Source organism: Natator depressus, chromosome 2, assembly GCF_965152275.1.
Source record: "Natator depressus isolate rNatDep1 chromosome 2, rNatDep2.hap1, whole genome shotgun sequence".
Classification (NCBI taxonomy): Eukaryota; Metazoa; Chordata; order Testudines; family Cheloniidae; genus Natator; species Natator depressus.
The window spans coordinates 259,755,863-259,774,889 of record NC_134235.1 but is presented as its reverse complement, the minus strand read 5'-3'; the positions used below and the strand labels follow the sequence as shown (position 1 = coordinate 259,774,889).

Sequence of the window (19,027 nt, the reverse complement as noted above, 5' to 3'; positions counted from 1 at the left end):
CGTGGGTTACATTTGCAGGCCCCTTGGCTGAGCACTGCTGAACCTTAGGGCTGCAACAGAGCTACAGTGGGACTCTCAGAGCAACCACTATTCAACAGAGCACCAGAAACTGAAGACTGGTGACTGAATTCTTCACTGCCATGCACCTCAGTCTTATTTCATAGGACACTAGCACCTGCACATATCAACCAAGGTCTATTATGCTAAGCGCTGTACGCAGACATAGGACAGGAGAGTCCTTGCCCTTATGAGCATTCAATCTAAACAGGCCACACGGACGAAGAGTGGGAGAAAGAAAGGATCGCTATTCACAGATGGGGAGCTGAGGCCCATCGAGATAAAGTAACTTGCCAAAAGTCACACTTGGAGTTGACAGACTTTGTAAACTATTGGCCAGATTCAATCATCAACATCTAAACTTTGAATCAAATACAATTCTGCATTTAACCTAAACCCCAGGAGGGCACATGCAAGAAGCACTCCTTAGGCTGAGGGGGAAAATTCGGCGGGGCAAAACATGATTTTGTGATTAAGGTGTTACAATAATAAATAATAATAATAAGTAATAAGACTCAAGGATCAGTCAAGTTAATAGGGGAGTATTATAGGACACATCAAGAATTTCTAGCATTTCAGCAACTGACTGATAGAGAAGTAAGTGGTACGAGCGCACTGCCACCCAACCCCACGTGACACAGCACCAGGTTTAATTCACATAAGAACAGAAGAATGGCCATATTGGGTCCATCCAGCCTAGTATCCAGCCCAGTATCCTGTCTACCAACAGAGGCCCATGCCAGCTGCCCCAGAGGGAGTGAACCTAACAGGTAATGATCTAGTGATCTCTCTCCTGCCATCCATCTCCACCCCCTGACAGACAGAGGCTAGGGACACCATTCCTTACACATCCTGACTAATAGCCATTAACGGATTTATCCATGAATTTATCCAGTTCTCCTTTAAAACCTGTGTGACGGGGCGGACTGGCCCCGCACTGGGAATGAGAGGGTCAACCCTTCCCTGCTGGCAGAGGAAGCCACGCACCTGAGGCTCTGCTGGGCATCCTCCAACAGAGAGTCAAGTATAAAAGCCTGCAGAGCTGCTCAGTCAGGGCTGGCAGCTGAGGAAGGAAGACACCCAGCGGAGGCTCCAGCCCAGGAGCAGTGGCGACTCATACAGGAGGGAGCCGAGGGGCCAGGAAGTGTGACCAGAGACTGGCAGCTGTGGGAACCCCAGGGAGTCCCAGGGGCTGAGGAACCTGAAGACCCTGATGCCACAGGGACTGCTACATCAGGAGAACTGGTCGGAAGTGACCCAGGAAAGGGAAGGGAGTGGTATCTCCCACCGCTCTGAGGGCAGTGTATTGCGGTAGAATTCCCCGCTGACCAGGGGAGGATCACGCCGTCAATGACAAGGCCCTGGGCTGGAGCCCAGTGAAGGCGGGTGGGCCCAGGCTCCCCTACCGGAGGTCTCTAAGCCCCCCTGCCTTTTTTTGTGATGACATAATTCACCAACCCCTCTCTAACCTCAAAGGAGATAGATGAACTCCGGCTGCTGGGCTGCACTATCCTACGAGGGGAAGGGGACTGAGAGGGACTCTGGCCCTCAGGCCACACCGCTTTAGGAGCACACTATAGAGACTCTGGCCGCTAGGCCATGCTATCCCACCAAAGGAAGAGAAATTTTGGGAGACTCTGGCCATTGGGCCACACTGCTTTGGGAGCACACTATAGGGACTCCAGCCACTAGACCGCGCTATCTCACCAGGGGAAGAAGATTTAGAGGGACTCTGGCCATTGGGCCATACAGCCCTGACTACCAGGGAGGTTGTAGAACTGGCGTAGAAGCCGGGAGGTGGGGTTAACCTTGCCCCCCCCAGAATCAAAGAGGCAGACGAGGTACAAAACCCGCCACATCCTGTTATAGTCCTAGCCTTCACAACCTCCTCAGGCAAGGAGTTCCACAAGTTGACTGTGCGTTGAGTGAAGAAGAACTTCCTTTTATTTGTTTTAAACCTGCTACCCATTAATGTCATTTGGTGACCCCTAGTTCTTATATTATGGGAACAAGTAAATAACTTTCCTTATTCACTTTCTCCACATCACTCATGATTTTATAGACCTCTATCATAGCCCCCCTTAGTCTCCTCTTTTCCAAGATGAAAAGTCCTAGCCTCTTTAATCTCTCCTCATATGGGACCCGTTCCAACCCCCTAATCATTTTAGTTGCCCTTCTCTGAACCTATTCTAATGCCAGTATATCTTTTTTGAGATGAGGAGACCACATCTGCATGCAGTATTCAAGATGTGGGCGTACCATGGATTTATATAAGGGCAATAAGATATTCTCCATCTTATTCTCTATCACTTTTTAATGATTCCTAACATCCCGGTTGCTTTTTTGACTGCCGCTGCACACTGCGTGGACATCTTCAGAGAACTATCCACGATGACTCCAAGATCTCTTTCCTGATTAGTTGTAGCTAAATTAGCCCCCATCATATTGTATGTATAGTTGAGGTTATCTTTTCCTATGTGCATTACTTTACATTTATCCACATTAAATTTAATTTGCCATTTTGTTGCCCAATAACTTAGTTCACACACCGCACAGGGAGGGATGGAATTGTCAGTTACAAACCCCGTCCGTCCTGCCTGGATTACCAAACTGTAGCTAAACGGTAAGCCAGAATGTGCAAGAAATGAGCTGAAGAAAGAATCCTGAGACTTCCTGGTCTTATCCCGCAGCAGAATCCTGATGAAGGGGACTTCACAGCCAGGAATACCATCCACACTGTTTACTGTATTTTGTGTAGGAGGGAAAGTATTGTGAGAGCCCCACTCAGAGGACACAGAGAACATGCTCTAATCACATAAAAAGAAGTCTGACAGTTTGATTGCTGTGCTTGACAGAACTGCAGGACCAGTGGATAAAGAGGAAGTGATTGATGGGATATAACTGGCTCTTGGTAACACGTTTGAAACAGTCTCTCATGAAATCTGATTCTCAAAATTAATTGAAATTGGCTTCGGTAGGGACACAGCCACGTGCACTGAAAATTGGCCAATGTAAATACAGAATAAGGAAAAAGCGGTAGCAGCCTACAAAAGAGTTAACCCAAAGAGAGGGGGATCCATTTGGAAAGGGGGCTACGGGGTATGACTAGGAGCAATGGGATAACATTAAGAAGGAATGGGTTCGGATGACTCATAGGAAGACTTCATGGTGGTGAGATGTCTCCAGCTTTGGAACAGGGGCCTCCTATTGGACATGGGGCAGCCCCATTGCTAGGGATACAAAAGAGCAGGTTGGCCAGTCAGGAGCAGTCTGGTGTGTGGTTATCCATTGCTGATGCACTGTACAGTCCCCTTGGATTTAGTGGTGGCACCATCAAAAACAACGACCTGGGCCTACTGACCGGCTCTAAGGGAATGCTTGTTGTGTGATTTCCGGACTGAGAGCTGACAGGTAAAGCTCTGGTTGTCTGGACGTTAGGGGAGAGGTGTTTTCTTGATATAAGTCAGCATAGATAGAGCAATGGCAACTTATAGCAGCTGAGGTTCTGGCCCAACAGATCCTCAGCTGGTATAAGTTGCCCTAGCTCCATTGGCTTTCATGGATCTACGCTGACTCACACCAAGAGAGGTACAGGTACCTTGGCCTTTCCCAGTGCAGAGGCCCCTGGCCACCCCCCCGCTATGGGTTGTTTAGCCATTGGTGCACACAATTTCAGCAATTTATTTGAAAAATTCCTCCTTTTCTCCTGACCAACCTCCCTCTGTGCCCGCCCCAGCAGGGTGGCCAATGGAAACATCCTGCAGATGGAGGGAGAAAAGTCACCTGTTAAGGGAGGATGAAGCAGGCAGCCAATGAGGCACTAGCCCACACGGAGGAGGCAGCGTATAAAAGGGCTTCCCCCGGGGGTGATTGGGCTGCCGACCCAGCTCTCACTGAATCCCACAGGGCACAGGATGGAGACCTGCCTGAAAGTCCTGCTGATCGTCGGGATGGTCACAGCAGCCCCCGCGCCATCATCATCCCCTCTGCCAAGCCACAAGGATGCGGTTTTAGCTGCAGTTCAGCTCTACAACCAAGAGCCAGGCACAACACTGGCCTATCGGCTCCTGGAAGCTGAGCCGCAGCCAGACTGGGTGAGTGATCTGGGGAATCACTTTTTGGCCTATTAGATGATGCTTAAACTCAAAGGGCGAGTCAATGGGAATCGCAGCCCTGTGATGCTAGGCTCCTGTACCTACACTTTGGTATTTGCACCCTTGCTGTTATTATCCAGGGCTGATTTCTGGCTGTGCCAAGAAAGACAGTTTCTGCTCACAATGCAAGTAGGCAGTGGTTAGGGGAAGGGGAACGACAGGGAATTTATAGACAAGCCAGCTCGAGTCACTGAAAGCAGCATGGCCAAAATTGGTTATAAAGAGGGAGTGAAATATGTGCAGGGACGGGTAGCAGCCAGACAGCTATTTCCCTGTATTACCACACAGCAGCTGCCTGGTCCCGCTGCAGAGGAAGGGCCTGAGAGCAGCAGTTCATTCAGATTCAGCAGGCAGAGCATGTTTTCCATTTGAATTATACTCTGAGCAACTCGGGGCAGGGACCATCTTACTCTGTGTTTGTACAGCACCTGGCACAAAGGCGGTGGCCAGCCATAAGTGTTCAAAAAGAATGTGTCCGCCCTGAAAAAATCATGCAATTGGCTTAAAAATCAAGATTTAATAGAGATACCAGTGCAGTTCTAGTGGGTTTTTTTTTTTTTTTTGCTGTCTGGGTTCTGAAACTTTACAAATAAATACTGATTATTGGTCATTAAAAGATATGGCTCTTAGAAAGCTTAAAAAGCTTTAGGAAAAGACCATTTGAATTCAGTGCCCTCCCTGGGTCTCCTTGCGAAGAGAATTCAAATTTAGTAATATGGAGAAGACAGATTTAATGTAAAGACATTTGTTAATCCCTTATTGTCATTATTTATTAAGTGGCAACAAAGCGCTGGGCACTATTCTTCCCAGAGGGACCTAATTGATATATTTATATCCCAGCAGCATCTAGAGGTTCAAGCCAAGACCACGGCTCCATTGTGCTCAGTGCTGTACAAATACATAGTAAGATACAGTTCCTGCCTAGAACAACTTTACAATCCAAATAGATAAGACAAAGGGTCGGAGAAAGGACATATTATTATCCTCATTTTAGAGGGGGAAACTGAGGCACAGAGCAATACCTTGCAATCAAAATAAGCATACACTATCCTATGTTCTAATGTACGTAATTTTTCATTAATGCCCTGTTCACTGACACCTATGTTGACCACAAAAGTTGTCAGAGTTACCATTTATCTTCAGTACAAGTTTGTATTCGTTTTAAAATGCTGCCCTTGCTCTGAAAAGTGGGAGTGCCTAAAATGGCATCCCCTTGTTCAGCACAGCAGCTCACTCTGCGTTTTCACAGTCAGAACTGTCGGTTATGGGCCAAGAATTTTGTAAGTAACAAGTGATTTCAGGTGCCCAACTTGAAACACCTCAGAAGGATCTGATTTCCATAACATTCTCAGCACCCGCACTCTGAGAGTCAGACCCCTTCAAATAGGGCACCCAATTGTGAGGCACACAAACTCACCAGCCATGTTCTAAAATCGTGGCCCATGGCTAACAGAAATGCTCACTCCTTTGTACTCCAGCTGGGTCTGCAGAGCGGGAGCTGGATTTTGTTCCTTCTCATACATCATCAACAGCACCTTGTTTCTTGGGCTCCCGTGATGAGGCATGAAAAGCAAAAGCAGGGCTTGAGCAAACATTCAATTGGCAAGACTGACAGGGAAATAACCATATTTTTAATGAAAGGCTTGATCCCGTGAGCTACTGAGCACCCTCTGCTCGCAGTGAGGTCAGTGGAAGTTGAGGGTGCTCAGCACCACACAGGAGTGCTCAGAGTGTTTCATGATCAAGCCCAAAAGGAGGATACTGGGGGTCCGATTCTGCAAACACTTGCACACACAAGTAACTTCTGCAAGACAGGAACCTACATATAGAAATTACAGTGAGGCAATAAGACCTGGAATCCCAGGAGTTCACTTGAACAATGTCATTTCAGACCAGAATCGCACTTTCAGCAATTAAAACACATGCAGAAACATTCAGTGACTGCATTTTCTAAGAGAAGGGCAGGGAACAGGAGAGGAAAGGGGGAGGGAGAAAGAGAATTGCAAGATACTAATTATTTGTTCATGCTGTAGAAACATGGGCCAGACTCTCATCTGATGCAAATCAGCTCCATTTAAGACAAAGCAGCTTACATCAGAGTTAGGCCGCAGCATATGAAGTTACATTCCTGGATTTATATTTGAACAGCATTTGAAAAATTCAAGGCCCTAGACTACTGCTGAGAACGATTATTAATAACTGTTTAGTTCACTGTTTAGTTAGTTAATAACTGTTTAACTGTTTAGTTCAGTAGAATAGAACAAGTCAATATTTACATTCTCTTTAGGGCAAGGGCCGTGTGTGTGTGTGTGTGTATGTGTGTGTGTGTGAACAGCGCCCAGCACAATGCGGATCTAATGCCAATCTGGGTCTCTGGGCAATACTGTAACATAAAAGAAAAATATTTACAAGGCCAAAGTTCCTTGTTGCTCACTGTGAATGTTAATTTTCCTTATTCATTGAACTTCTTAGGACATGTCTTCTAAAACTATCCAAACGCTGAGATTTATTGTGAAAGAGACAGTGTGCTTGGTATCAGAGAAACGTGACATCAACCAGTGTGAATTCAAAGAAGACGGGGTAAGGATCACTCTCTGCATGGAGACCCCTCCCTCTGCTCTTCTATCTCACTGACCACACAGATGCTCAACAGCATCTCTCAGATCCCCAAGCCTCGTAGAAAATATATGCTTCAAGCAGAGACGTAAAGGAAGGAAGGGTGCTACGGTACAGTGCCTCTTCCGCTGTATCCTATTACTGATCCTTCCATCAAGATCACAGATGACAAACATTCATTCATCCAACCCCTAATTATAGGACTATGTGGTTTTTAATCTCTGGTTTGCTGTTGTCAGCTGGGGCACCATTCTACCGGGGAACCCTCACTGAAGTCCAAAGGTGAAGGGGATGCAGCTCGTGTCTAATATTATTCGTGGTACACTAGCACTTTGACATCCCTAATGAGATCAGGGCCCCATGGTGTCAGGTGCTGCACAGACACAGACAGTCCCTGCCCCAAACAGTTCACAATCTGAATAGACCAGACAGAGAGAGGCTGGCCGAGGGGGAGTGCTCTTATCCCCGTCTCACTGGTCGGTGATGTGACCCAAGGTCACACACCAGGACAGAGGCACAGTGGAGAATTCAACCCAGGTGTCCTGAATCTGTGCCCATCGCTGTAACTGCAAGACCCTGCTTCTAGTTCTGTAAGCATGCTCTGCCTTAACAGCAATCCAGCCTCACTTGGCTCAACTGAGTATAGATTTTGACTCATTCTCTCCTTGTCTATCTCTACATTTACCCATATGCTATTCTCTGTGGGCCCCTCTCACTCATCACTCAAGGAATCCCACAGATCGCACAGTGACTGCTTGCAAAGTAAGGAGCTATTGAACATGAGCCAGGGTTACATAGATTGTGAGCTCCTTGGGGCAGGGACCATCCTTCTGGTCTGTGTTTGTGCTTTCCCTAGCACAATGGGGTCCTGATCCACTGTGATGCCCAAACCAGGCCCAAGGTCGAGCCTCCCAACCTCCCGCTGAACTTGTGACCAACCCACCCTGGGAAGCAGGTCTCCACATGCGAGTGGCCTGAGGGTTATCACTCCCTGACAGGCAGATGCTGAGGTCTCTTTTCTCTCCCTTGCAGCTGGTCAAAGACTGCTCTGGATTCTTCTCCACTGAAAAGGACCCCCCTTCCGTCATTATCAAATGTGAGGAGGCGTCTGAGGAGGTGGGTAACCGAGAGGGCCTCCTCTCTGCTCACGGCTGGGCTGAGGCAGGGTTATGGGTTTCCCTCACTGAGATCCTGGCCAGGTATTTCGCACTGCACAAGTGTCCAGCTCATCTGCTGGCAGTGAGCTGGCAAAGGCCTCCTGCCCCATGAGCCTGGAGATGGAACCCTGCAGCCGCCAGCAGAACCGCGGGGAGCAAATTCGAATCTCCCTGGGATACATAAGAAACCTAAAGCTCCAGACGGTGCCTGGGAGCGGGGCAAGGGCAGGGGGCTCTGGGGAGTCTCCTTACCACCTGCCTTTGTCTGGCAGCAACATTTACAAACGTTGTATGATGCAGACACTGAATGGCCCCTGGTCCCACACACCAGGCAAAGGCCCCAGCATGGCCCTTCCTTCTTACCCTAGAGCAGGGACCTGCCCAAGGTGGCTGTAAGGGTTCCAGACAGCAAAGCGGGAGGGGATAAGGGCTGCTTATAATCCTGCACCTTAAATGGCACGGCCCTAGCACACTGTCCCCCCAGCAGGCAAGCTCCTTCCCCTCCCTCAGAGCCACAGAGCAATGTCACCCTCTGTCCAGAGTCCAGCAGCAACACTCGCTCCTGAAGGCTACTCCTCTCCCCCACTAGCCACCTAGGCCCACAGTGACACTGGTCGGATGCTCTCTGTTGTTCTGGAGAGGCCATGTGCTCCAGGGGAGAGGGCACTGGACTGGGACTCAGGAGACCTGGGCTTTACTTCCTGCTCTGCTACTGACCAGCTGTGTGACCTCAGGCATGTCACGCTCTCACCCCTCACCCTTTACCCCTCTGTCTATCTCGGCTGTAATCCCCTTGGGGCAGAGACTGTCTCCCACTGTGCGTGTGTTACAGCAACTACCACAGCCCTCCTCAAAGTTGGGGCCTCTAGTCATTGCTAATAACAAATGAAACACAAGAGAGAACAAAGTAACATTCCCTGAGCTGCACGAGCCAGTTTCAGTCTGCGTGGAGATGCTAACCCTGACTTCTTTTCTCTCTAGCCTAATCTCGTCACACGGAGCCGCTGGAAAAGATTCTGGAGAGGAGCTGGCAAATTTTTTCGTCAGCATGGTTTGAACATCCTTACTGCTACTCTCAAAATAATTGGCTAACAAGATCCAGAAATAGAGAAGATCCATCTGTGCCTCCATTTCTCCTCCACTGGAAGCCCCATTGGAAGCCAGGTTTATAACAATCTGAACAACTTCAAAGCATCTGCTTCGACCTACCACTTATCCACCCTTTCAGTGCGCTCACCAGGGCCCCTCTGCATAATAAATTGCCATTCTGCAAACCTATACTGTAGTCCTCTGCTTCCATATTGTGGGAGGAGATTAGAGACATGAACCGGAGCGAATCACCTGACAGTCCCGCTGGCCAATGAAAGACCCGGAGTAAGAGTCACATGCCATCCCCCTTAAAGAGATCCATCCCCTGCCCAATTGCCACAGAGATCCAGACACTAAGGCCCAACTTGTTAAAAGTGACTAGCAATTTTGGGTGCCCAACACAGGATGTCCTCAAAGGGGCCTGGTTTTCAGAAAGTGCTGAGCAGCTTCCCTCTGAAAATGTGGCCCCTTCAAGATCTCTCTAAATTTGGAGACACCCAAAATCAATGGTCACTTTGGAAAATGTAGGACTCAGGGCATGTAATGCTTTAGAAACTGGGATTTTCATTCATCCACCACAAGATGGCAAAATATTGGCCTCAGGGGGCCCTAAGGGAATGGGTTGAAATAGCACACACAGGCCCCGGCTTCAGCCACCAAGGGTCTTAATTGGGTTAACGGCCATAGAGAAGCAATGCCTGGCCACGGTGCTGGCCGCTAAAAAGCTGCAGCCGTATCTCTTTGGGCAGCGCTTTACTGTGCACACTGACCATTCGCCCCGACGTGGCTTCACCAAATAAAAGGGATTAATGCCAAGCTCCTGAGATGGAGCCTGCTCCTCCAGGGTTATGGCCCATGTGAGGGGGAGTGCCAATGTTATAGCCAATGCTTTATCATGAAGCGGGGGCCCTGAACTTCCCCAGGTGACTGGCTAAGTGACCCCGCTCAGTTCAGACTCAAAGGGGGGAGGGGGGGAAAGAGATGTGATGAAGCAAGGGGGGTTCTTTTTGTTTTCAATGGTTTGCATGCAGAGGGGAGTGAGACTCAGTTTCCCTGGGTGTTTCTGGTTTAACAAGGTGGTGGGAGAGGGAGTTTGTTGTTACAGAGGGCCAGCAAATGGCCTGGAGAATGGATACCCCAGCGACTGGTGACCTGGTTACCGGGAGGCCCAGCTTGGGAGTCACAGCCGGTTCTGGCCAGTGGGAGGACAATGGACCGTGGAGAGAGGTCCCCAGTGACCTGACCAGCTGGTTCCTGCCAGAGGGGAAACAAAGGACGGATGAGAGGAGAGGTTGAGAGAAGAGGAGGCCCAGGTCGCCTGTTTACCTGGGACAGAAGACAAAGGACAGAGGTGGGACTTGGGGGATAGTGATATCGGATGCCCAGCTGGAAGGAGGGGGTTCTGGGCTGGGAGGAGAGAGCAGCCAGAGCCCACCTGGAGGCCGGAGAGACCTAGATGTACTGTGCTGAAGGATGCTAGGCCTGAGGCCCTGAGAGTTTCCTATGCTGTGTTCAGATGCTCAATAAACCCTTCTGTTTTACCCTGGCTAAGAGTCACTCCGGTTTAGAGATCAGGGTTGCGTTATTCCCTCTGGGTGTGGAGGCCCCGAGGTTCAGAGCGAGGGGACTCCCTGAGGGGGCCCACGGCAAGAGACAGGCGTGCTGAGGGCTCAGAGAGGTGCAGTTCCAGGAGGCGGAGGGGCCTATGGCTTAACCCCCGAGGGAGAGTGGACCCCCTGAGAAGGGCTGTCACACTGAAGGGGGTTCCTCCCAGGGACCGTACAGAGCCGAGAGAGAGCATGAGTCCTTTGAGTCTGTGACAAGAGGCCAATATGGCTGTATCAGGTGCTCTCTAGGGACCTGAAAATCATAAAGTGGAATCATGGACAAATTGCTACGGATGAGTAGAAAAGAACAACCCAAGTATGTAGGGAGAAAACCAGGAAGGCTAAGACACAAAATAAGTCACACCTAGCAAGGGACATACAAGGCAATAAGAAGAGGTTCTATAAACCCACTAGGAGCAAAGTAAGATGAAGGAAAGTGCAGGTCTGGTATTTAAGAGGGAAGGAGAGCTAATAATAGACAACACCAAAAAGACTGAGGATTTTGATGCTTATTTTACTTCAGTCTTCACTAAAAGTGTTGATTGTGACGAGATGCTTAACAAGAAGGGGGAAGGAACACAAGCCAGAATAGGGAAAACAGATTAAAGAATATTTAAATAAGTTAGATGTATTCAAGTTGGCAAGGCCGGATGCCATTCACCCTAGGGTACTTAATAAACTATCTGAAGCAATCTTTGTACCAGTAGCAATTATCTTCCAGAACTCATGGAGGGCATGTGGGGTCCCAGAGGACTACAGAAGGGAAAACATGGTACCTCTCTTTAAAAAAAGGGAACAAAGGGAATTACAGACAGTCAGCCTAACTTCGATACCTGGAAAGTTACTCAAACAGACCATTAAACAATCCATGTGTAAGCGCCTAGAGTAGAACAGCATGATGAGTAGTAGACAAAATGGATTTGTCAAGAACTAATCATGCCAAATCAACTTAATTTCTTTTTTTGTCAGGCTATTGGCCAGTGTGTGAGGTGAAGCAGTAGATGTGCTATATCTTGATTTTAGTAAAACTTTTGACTCAGTCCCACATGACATTTCATAGTATCATAGAAGATTATGGTTGGAAGAGACCTCAGGAGGTCAAGTCCAACCCCCTGCTCAAAGCAGGACCCCACCAACTAAATCATCCCAGCCAGGGCTTTGTCAAGCCAGGCCTTAAAAACCTCTAAGGATGGAGATTTCACCACCTCTCTAGGCAACCCATTCTAATGCTTCACCCACTGCAACTTGAGACCATTGCTCCTTGTTCTGTCATCTGCCACCACTGAGAACAGCCGAGCTCCATCCTCTTTGGAACCCCCCTTCAGGTAGTTGAAAGCTGCTATCAAATCCCCCCTCACTCTTCTCTTCTGCAGACTAAACAAGCCCAGTTCCCTCAGCCTCTCCTCATAAGTCATGTGCCCCAACCCCCTAATCATTTTCGTTGCCCTCCGCTGGACTCTTTCCAATTTGTCCACATCCTTTCTGGAGTGTAGACGCAATACTCTAGATGTGGCGTCACCAGTCCCGAATAGAGGGGAAAAATCACGTTCCTTGATCTGCTGGCAATGCTCCTACTAATGCAGCCCAATATGCTGTTAGCCTTCTTGGCAACAAGGGCACACTGCTGACTCATATCTAGCTTCTCATCCACTGTAATCCCCAGGTCCTTTTCTGCAGAACTGCTGCTTAGCCAGTCGGTCCCCAGCCTGTAGAGGTGCATGGGATTCTTTCACCCTAAGTGCAGGACTCTGCACTTGTCCTTGTTGAACCTCATCAGATTTCTTTTGGCCCAATCCTCCAATTTGTCTAGGTCACTCTGGACCCTATCCCTACCCTCCGGCATATCTACCTCTTCCCCCAGCTTAGTGTCGTCTGCAAACTTGCTGAGGGTGCAATCCATCCCATCATCCAGATCATTAATAAAGATGTTGAACCGGCCCCAGGACTGACCCCTGGGACACTCCACTTGATACTGGTGGCCAACTAGACATCAAGCCGTTGATCACTACCTGTTGAGCCTGACAATCTAGCCAGCTTTCTATCCACCTTATAATCCATTCATCCAATCCACACTTTTTTAACTTGCTGGCAAGAATACTGTGGGAGGCCGTATCAAAAGCTTTGCTAAAGTCATGATATATCACGTCAACTGCTTTCCTCATATCCACAGAGCCAGTTATCTCATCATAGAAGGCAATCAGGTTGGTCAGGCATGACTTGCCCTTGGTGAATTCATGTTGACTGTTCCTGATCACCTTCCTCTCCTCCAAGTGCTTCAAAATGGTTTCCTTGAGGACTTGCTCCATGATTTTTCCAGTGACTGAGGTGAGGCTGACTGGTCTGTAGTTCCCCGGATTCTCCTTCTTCCCTTTTTTAAAGATGGGCATTATGTTTGCCTTTTTCCAATTATCCAGGACCTCCCCTATCACCATGAGTTTTGCATAAGCAAATGAGAGGAATGTGGTCTGGATGAAATACTAAAGGGTGGGTGCAACACTGGTTGAAAAAAACCTACTCAAAAAGTAGTTATGACTGTTCACGGTCAAACTGGGAGGGTGTATTTAATGGTATCCTCCAGTGGTCTGTCCTGGGTCCATTACTATTCAATATTTTCATTAATGAGGTGGATAATGGACTGGAGAGTACGCCTATAAAATCTGCAGAGGACACCAAGCTGAGAGGGGTTGCAAGCACTTTGCAGGACAGGATTAACATTCAAAATCACCTTGATCAATTGGAGAACTTTTCTGAGATCAACAAAATAATATTCAGTAAAGACAAGTGCAAAGTACAATGCCAAGGAAGGAAAAATCAAATGCCCAAATACATAATGGACAATGACTGGCTAGGTGGTAATACTGCAGAAATGGATCTGGGGTTACAGTAGATCACAAACTGAATATGAGCCAATGACAGGATGCTCTTTTGAAAAAGGTTAATCTCATTCTGGGGTGTGTTAACAGGAGTGTCATACCTAATACCCAGGAGGGAATTGTTCCATTCTACTGGGCATGGATGAGACCCCAGCTGGAGTGCCGTGTTTAGCTGTGGGGGCCACACTTTAAAAAATACATAACAAATTGGAGAGAGACCAGAGGAGAGCAACCAAAATGATACAAGGTTTAGAAAACCTGACCTATGAGGAAAGGGGGGAAAAACGGGGCATGTTTAGTCTTGAGAAAAGAAGACTGATGGGGACCCGATAACAGTCTTCAAATATGTGACGGGCTGTTATAAAGAGGGTGGGGATCCATGGTTCTCCATGGAGACTGAAGGTAGGACACGAAGCAATGGGCTTTATCCGCAGCTAGGGAGAGTTAGGTTATTATTATTAGGAAATTAGGAAATACTAATTATTAGGAAATACTTTCTAACTATAAGGATAGTTAAGCTCTGGAATAGTTTCAGCATTAACTGCTCTTTGATACCCTTCCACCTCCACCCTCATTTCTGGGCACCCACAATTTAAGCACACACTAAACATTCCAGGAAGCACCCACCAGTCTTATGGGGTCCCTACCGGGCCAAAGTCTTTCTAACACATCCGCAAAGGTTGGGGCCCCCCTTGGACAGAAGTTCCTGTCAGATTGCTGGATCAGAATCCATGTCAGTTTAAACTCAGCCTTTTATAGCAAAAGCCCGTTCTTTGATTGTCTCTGGAAACCCCAGTTTTGAACCAATCTATTGAAACCTCTCCAGAGGCAGATCCCTTTCTAGAATGGTTCAGTTTTAGTGACTCGCCTTAATCACCCCCTCCCCTGATGTTTGTAGTTCCGGGAGGAGGTCTGGTACCCCTCCCCCAGGGAGTAGGACACAAACACCGAAGCCATTCCTAGGTTTAATGCATTGGTCCCCAAAGATCCTGCAGGGGGTTGCAGTAGCTGTCACACCCAGTTCTTCTCCCTCAGCTCAGGGTCTGCTGCCGAGGAGTGAATGTGGTGGCCGCCGTGGCCACTGTGACACACCAACAGGATCATGCCACCCTTCCCCATCCAGTGCTGGGAAGGGCCATCATGTCACCACACTAGGACACCCCCGATTGTTACTCTGACCTTGGGGGATTTGTTGTTTGTGCACTTGGGTTTTCCCAAAAGCTGTTGCTTCCTTTTGCAGGAAATACCTGTTGGCAAATATGCCAGGAGTAGCAGATATGGGAATTCAAATCAGCTGAGATCATGGGGATAGGCTGCACACCCCCCATTCACAAGAGTGTACGGCTTTCAGTGTCCAGAGGGCAACAGCCCTTGCGGCTCTCTGTCAGGGAAAACCACCATCAGGGAGATATCTCACTGTACCCACTGTGCTAGGGATCCTCTTGGGACAAATGAACCTGCATCTCTAGGCACCCAGGTTATAATCAATGGGAACTTCACCAGATGGTAAAAGACATAACTCCATTAAATTCTATAGATCAAGAGGCACTGTTACCAGCAAGGAATTTATCCCATAGGTAGGGTATGATTTTCTCCATTGTGTGTGATGGCATGTCTGGCTTAGGAGACTGCGTACAGAGAGAGAGAGAGAGTGTGGGTGTGTGGTGGAGGACAGACTGACAACTTTGTGCACACATTTTAGACTGCTAGACACATTTCTGGGCAACACTCGCTTGTCATTATATGACTAAACTCCTCATTGAGTTTGACATATGAGAGGCACTGGTAAAGCCCAGGGACCGAGTGGATTTGGAATTTTTATACAATATCATCTGATAGACTGATGCTTGGTCCAAATGACAGGAGCTGCAGAGAAGAAGGTTCTCGTGCTAACAATGATGCCATTGTAAGCAAAGGCATAGATAAGGGAGCTTCCAAGCTTTCACTGAGAAAGGAATTTGGAACCACATCAACTATGTAACTGAACCGTTGCTGCCGACCTTCATAGTTTTCATACAGTCATAGTTGTTAAGTCCACCAGAGACCATTGTGGGCATCTAGTCTGACCTGCTGTGGAACACAGGACAGGCCAAAGAACCTCAGCCAATCATTTTTGCCTCAAGCCCATAACTTCCATTTGAGCGAGAGCATCTCTTTTAGAAAGAGATCCAGTCCTGACTGAAAGCTGGCAAGTGATGGAGAATCCAGAACATCCCGAGGTAAATTGTTCCCGTGGTCAATTATCTTCACTATTATAAAATGCACCATATTTCTACTCTGAACAGTACAAGTGCTCCAACTTTTAAGCCTGAAATCTGCAGTTATTTTAAAGGACAGAACCCTGTGCCCACATGCACCCCAATGAAGACACAATGGGGTGCCACATGGGTGCCAGTGTCTGTCTGTCTGCACAATACTGGGGAATTGGGGTTTTACTTAGCACAGCAAGAAATGGACTAGAAACCCTATTCCAGTGGGCAAACTGCTGGGGGTATTACCCAACTAACTTCTATTTCCTGCATTTGCAAAAGAAATACCATAGTATTTGGGAAGCAAACTGGCAACTGCCATAACGTTACAGTGCTGTGTAGGTGAGGGTGAGAGACCCATTCTGAATAACCTCAGTCCTTAGCTCTTTCAGGTCGTAGTACTTTGCTCTAATAGCAGAATGTATATTTCATTTTACGTACTCGGACATTGTCTAATTAACCCTCCCAACACTCCTGAGACCCAGATCTAGAGAAATATTATAATCTCCATTTCAGGGAGTTCCAGGCACAGATATGCCATTTATCTTTGTCTCCTCTAACGAAAGCATAACCCGAGAAAGGAAAGGCGCTTTAGTTCTCTGTAAGGTAAATCACAGACTGTCCAACACAACAGGACACAACACACATGTGTAAAGTCATTATGGGTGTGTACTATTCTGAGATATCTGTATTGTGTGTGTGACGGACAAAGGGTATTTGAAAACTCTGAAGAGCCGTTTCTAGGGGAAAATTCATGGCAAAATTACTTATTATCAGTGATTTGCATCACAGCAGCCCCCGTTCAGTGCTGGTATCAGAGTCTAATTGCGCCAAGCACCGTACCCAGGAATGAAGCCTGGACTTGGCTGGCAGCCAGCATCGATGTGAGCAGCCTTTAAGACCAGCCTGCACTGGGATGGCCCCATGGTCCCCTTTAAACCAACCTGTCTTAAAAGCACTTCATGCAAACTAGGGGTCTCTCATTAGCTGAAGGCTTCAGGAGGACACACAAAGCTCTATGGAAACAAGTTTCCTGAAATCTGAGGCTTCGATCTCTGTGCTCCGGATCGCCCAAACTCTGGCAACAGAGTTCAAGGCCTGCAGGGGCAGCTCCTTCGCTCTTCCAGGGAAGAGAGCTAGGGAGTTCTGGAGGAGCCTGCTGCATGGCATGGTTGTGGGGACTGTATGAGAGGTGAGGATTGTGTTGGAATCAATACTGGCTGGCCCTGAAGGGAGGGGCTGGATTCCAGGATCTGGGGAGTGGGGACACAGGAATGAGGTGCTGGCTGGCTATGAAGGAGGCAGCTTCCCTCCAGATCTGGGGGACTGGGCATACAGGGAAGATATGCCAGTGAGGTCTGGAGAAAGAGCTGCTTGAGGGACCTGGACAGCCAGGAGGGATAAATGCTGGTCAGTTTCCCAAGGGCAGGTTGTGCTGCAGACGGAAGAGCCTGTGCTCCGTGGTCGGAGTATTTCACTGCAGTGCAGACACGCTGGTAACACAAGGCAAACCGAGAAGAACCCCGCAAATTTCAGTTAAGCAGGAGTGTTGGGATAAGCAGGGTTCAGTGATCAGGTTTGTGCTGGAGAGCAGCAAGGAGGAAGCAGGGAGACATCTGACAGACACAAAAGCAACATCTTGTTACAGATGCACCCTCAAGAAGGAGACTGCAAATGTTTGCAGGCCCCTTGGCTGAGCAGTGCTAAACCTTGGGGCAGCAACAGAGCTGCAGCGGGACTCTCAGAGCAACCACTATTCAATAGAGTGCCCGGAGATAAAGACTAGGAGCTGAATTCTTCACCGCCATGCACCTCAGTCTTCTTATTCATAGGACACTAGCACCTACACACACCAACCAAGGTCTGTTATGCTAAGCGCTGTACGCAGACATAACAGGAGAGTCCTTGCCTTTATGAGTGTTCAATCTAAACAGGCCACACGGACGAAGAGTGGGAGAAAGTAAGGATCGCTATTCACAGATGGGGAACTGAGCCTCAGACAGATAAAGTGACTTGCTGGAAGTCACACATGGAGTTGACAGGGTTTGCAAAATAATGGTCAAATTCAGTCATCAGAATCCAAACTGTGACCAAGTACAACTCTGCATCAAGCTGTACCCCGGAGGGCACATGCAAGAGGCACTGCCTAGGCTGAGAGGGAAATTTTAGGTGGACAAAATATGATTTTTTTCAGAGTAACAGCCGTGTTAGTCTGTATTCGCAAAAAGAAAAGGAGTACTTGTGGCACCTAAGAGACTAACCAATTTATCTGAGCATGAGCTTTCGTGAGCTACAGCTCATGAAAGCTCATGCTCAAATAAATTGGTTAGTCTCTAGTGCCACAAGTACTCCTTTTCTTTTTGAAAATATGATTTTGTGATTATGGTTTTACAATAATTATAATAAGTAAATTAAATGTTATCACGACACAAGGATCAGATGAGCTAATAGGGGAGTGTTATAAGACACTTCAAGAACTTCTAGCAACTGACTGATAGAGAAGTAAGTGGTACGAGCACACAGCCACCCAACCCCACGTGACACAGCACCAGCTTTAATTCACACACCGCACAGGGAGCGATGGAATTGTCAGTTACAAACCCTGACCGTCCTGCCTGGATTACCAAACCGTAGTAAACGGTCAGCCAGAATGTGCAGGAAATGAGCTGAAGAAAGAATCCTGAGACTTCCTGTTCTTATCCCGCAGCAGAATCCTCATGAAGGGGACTTCTCAGCCAGGAATACCATCCACACTGTTGACTGTATTTTATGTAGGAGGGAAAGTATTGTGAGAGCCCCACTCAGAGGACACAGAGAACGTGCTCGAATCACACAGAAGAGATCTGATAGTTTGATGGTGCTTGACAGAACTGCAGGACCAATGGATGAAGAGGAAGTGGCCGATAGGATATAACTGGCTTTTAGTAACACATTTGAGACAGTGCCTCATGAAATCAGACTCTCAAAATTAATTCAACTTTTCTTTGGTAGGGACACAGCCACGTGCACTGAAAATTGGCCAACTGTGAATACAGGATAAGGAAAAAAGGATAGCAGCCTACAAAGGACTTAACCCCGTGAGAGGGGGAAACATTTGGAAAGGGGGCTAGGGGTATGACTAGGAGCAATGGGATAACATTAAGAAGGGACAGGTTAGACTGACTCACAGGAAGACTTCATAATAGAAGGTTTCAGAGTAGCAGCCGTGGTAGTCTGTATTCACAA

At 47.8% G+C, this 19,027-nt stretch overlaps 1 protein-coding gene across 1 annotated transcript; it reads left to right on the top strand.

The window, feature by feature from the left end:
- The first annotated feature begins 3,940 nt into the window (after nucleotides 1–3,940).
- On the top strand, nucleotides 3,941–9,095 carry LOC141981830 (cathelicidin-2-like). The gene is made up of 4 exons (XM_074943462.1): nucleotides 3,941–4,151; nucleotides 6,684–6,791; nucleotides 7,860–7,943; nucleotides 8,966–9,095. The coding sequence occupies exons 1-4, from the start codon at nucleotides 3,972–3,974 to the stop codon at nucleotides 9,074–9,076; spliced, it is 483 nt and encodes a 160-aa protein (XP_074799563.1). The 5' UTR covers nucleotides 3,941–3,971; the 3' UTR covers nucleotides 9,077–9,095.
- The last annotated feature ends 9,932 nt before the right edge of the window (nucleotides 9,096–19,027 follow it).

Coding starts and splice junctions, on each gene's coding strand:
- LOC141981830 (XM_074943462.1), top strand. CDS start 3,972: ATGGAGACCTGCCTGAAAGTCCTGCTGATCGTCGGGATGGTCACAGCA. Junction 4,152..6,683: donor CTGAGCCGCAGCCAGACTGG/GTGAGTGATCTG, acceptor TGAACTTCTTAG/GACATGTCTTCTAAAACTAT. Junction 6,792..7,859: donor GTGAATTCAAAGAAGACGGG/GTAAGGATCACT, acceptor TCTCCCTTGCAG/CTGGTCAAAGACTGCTCTGG.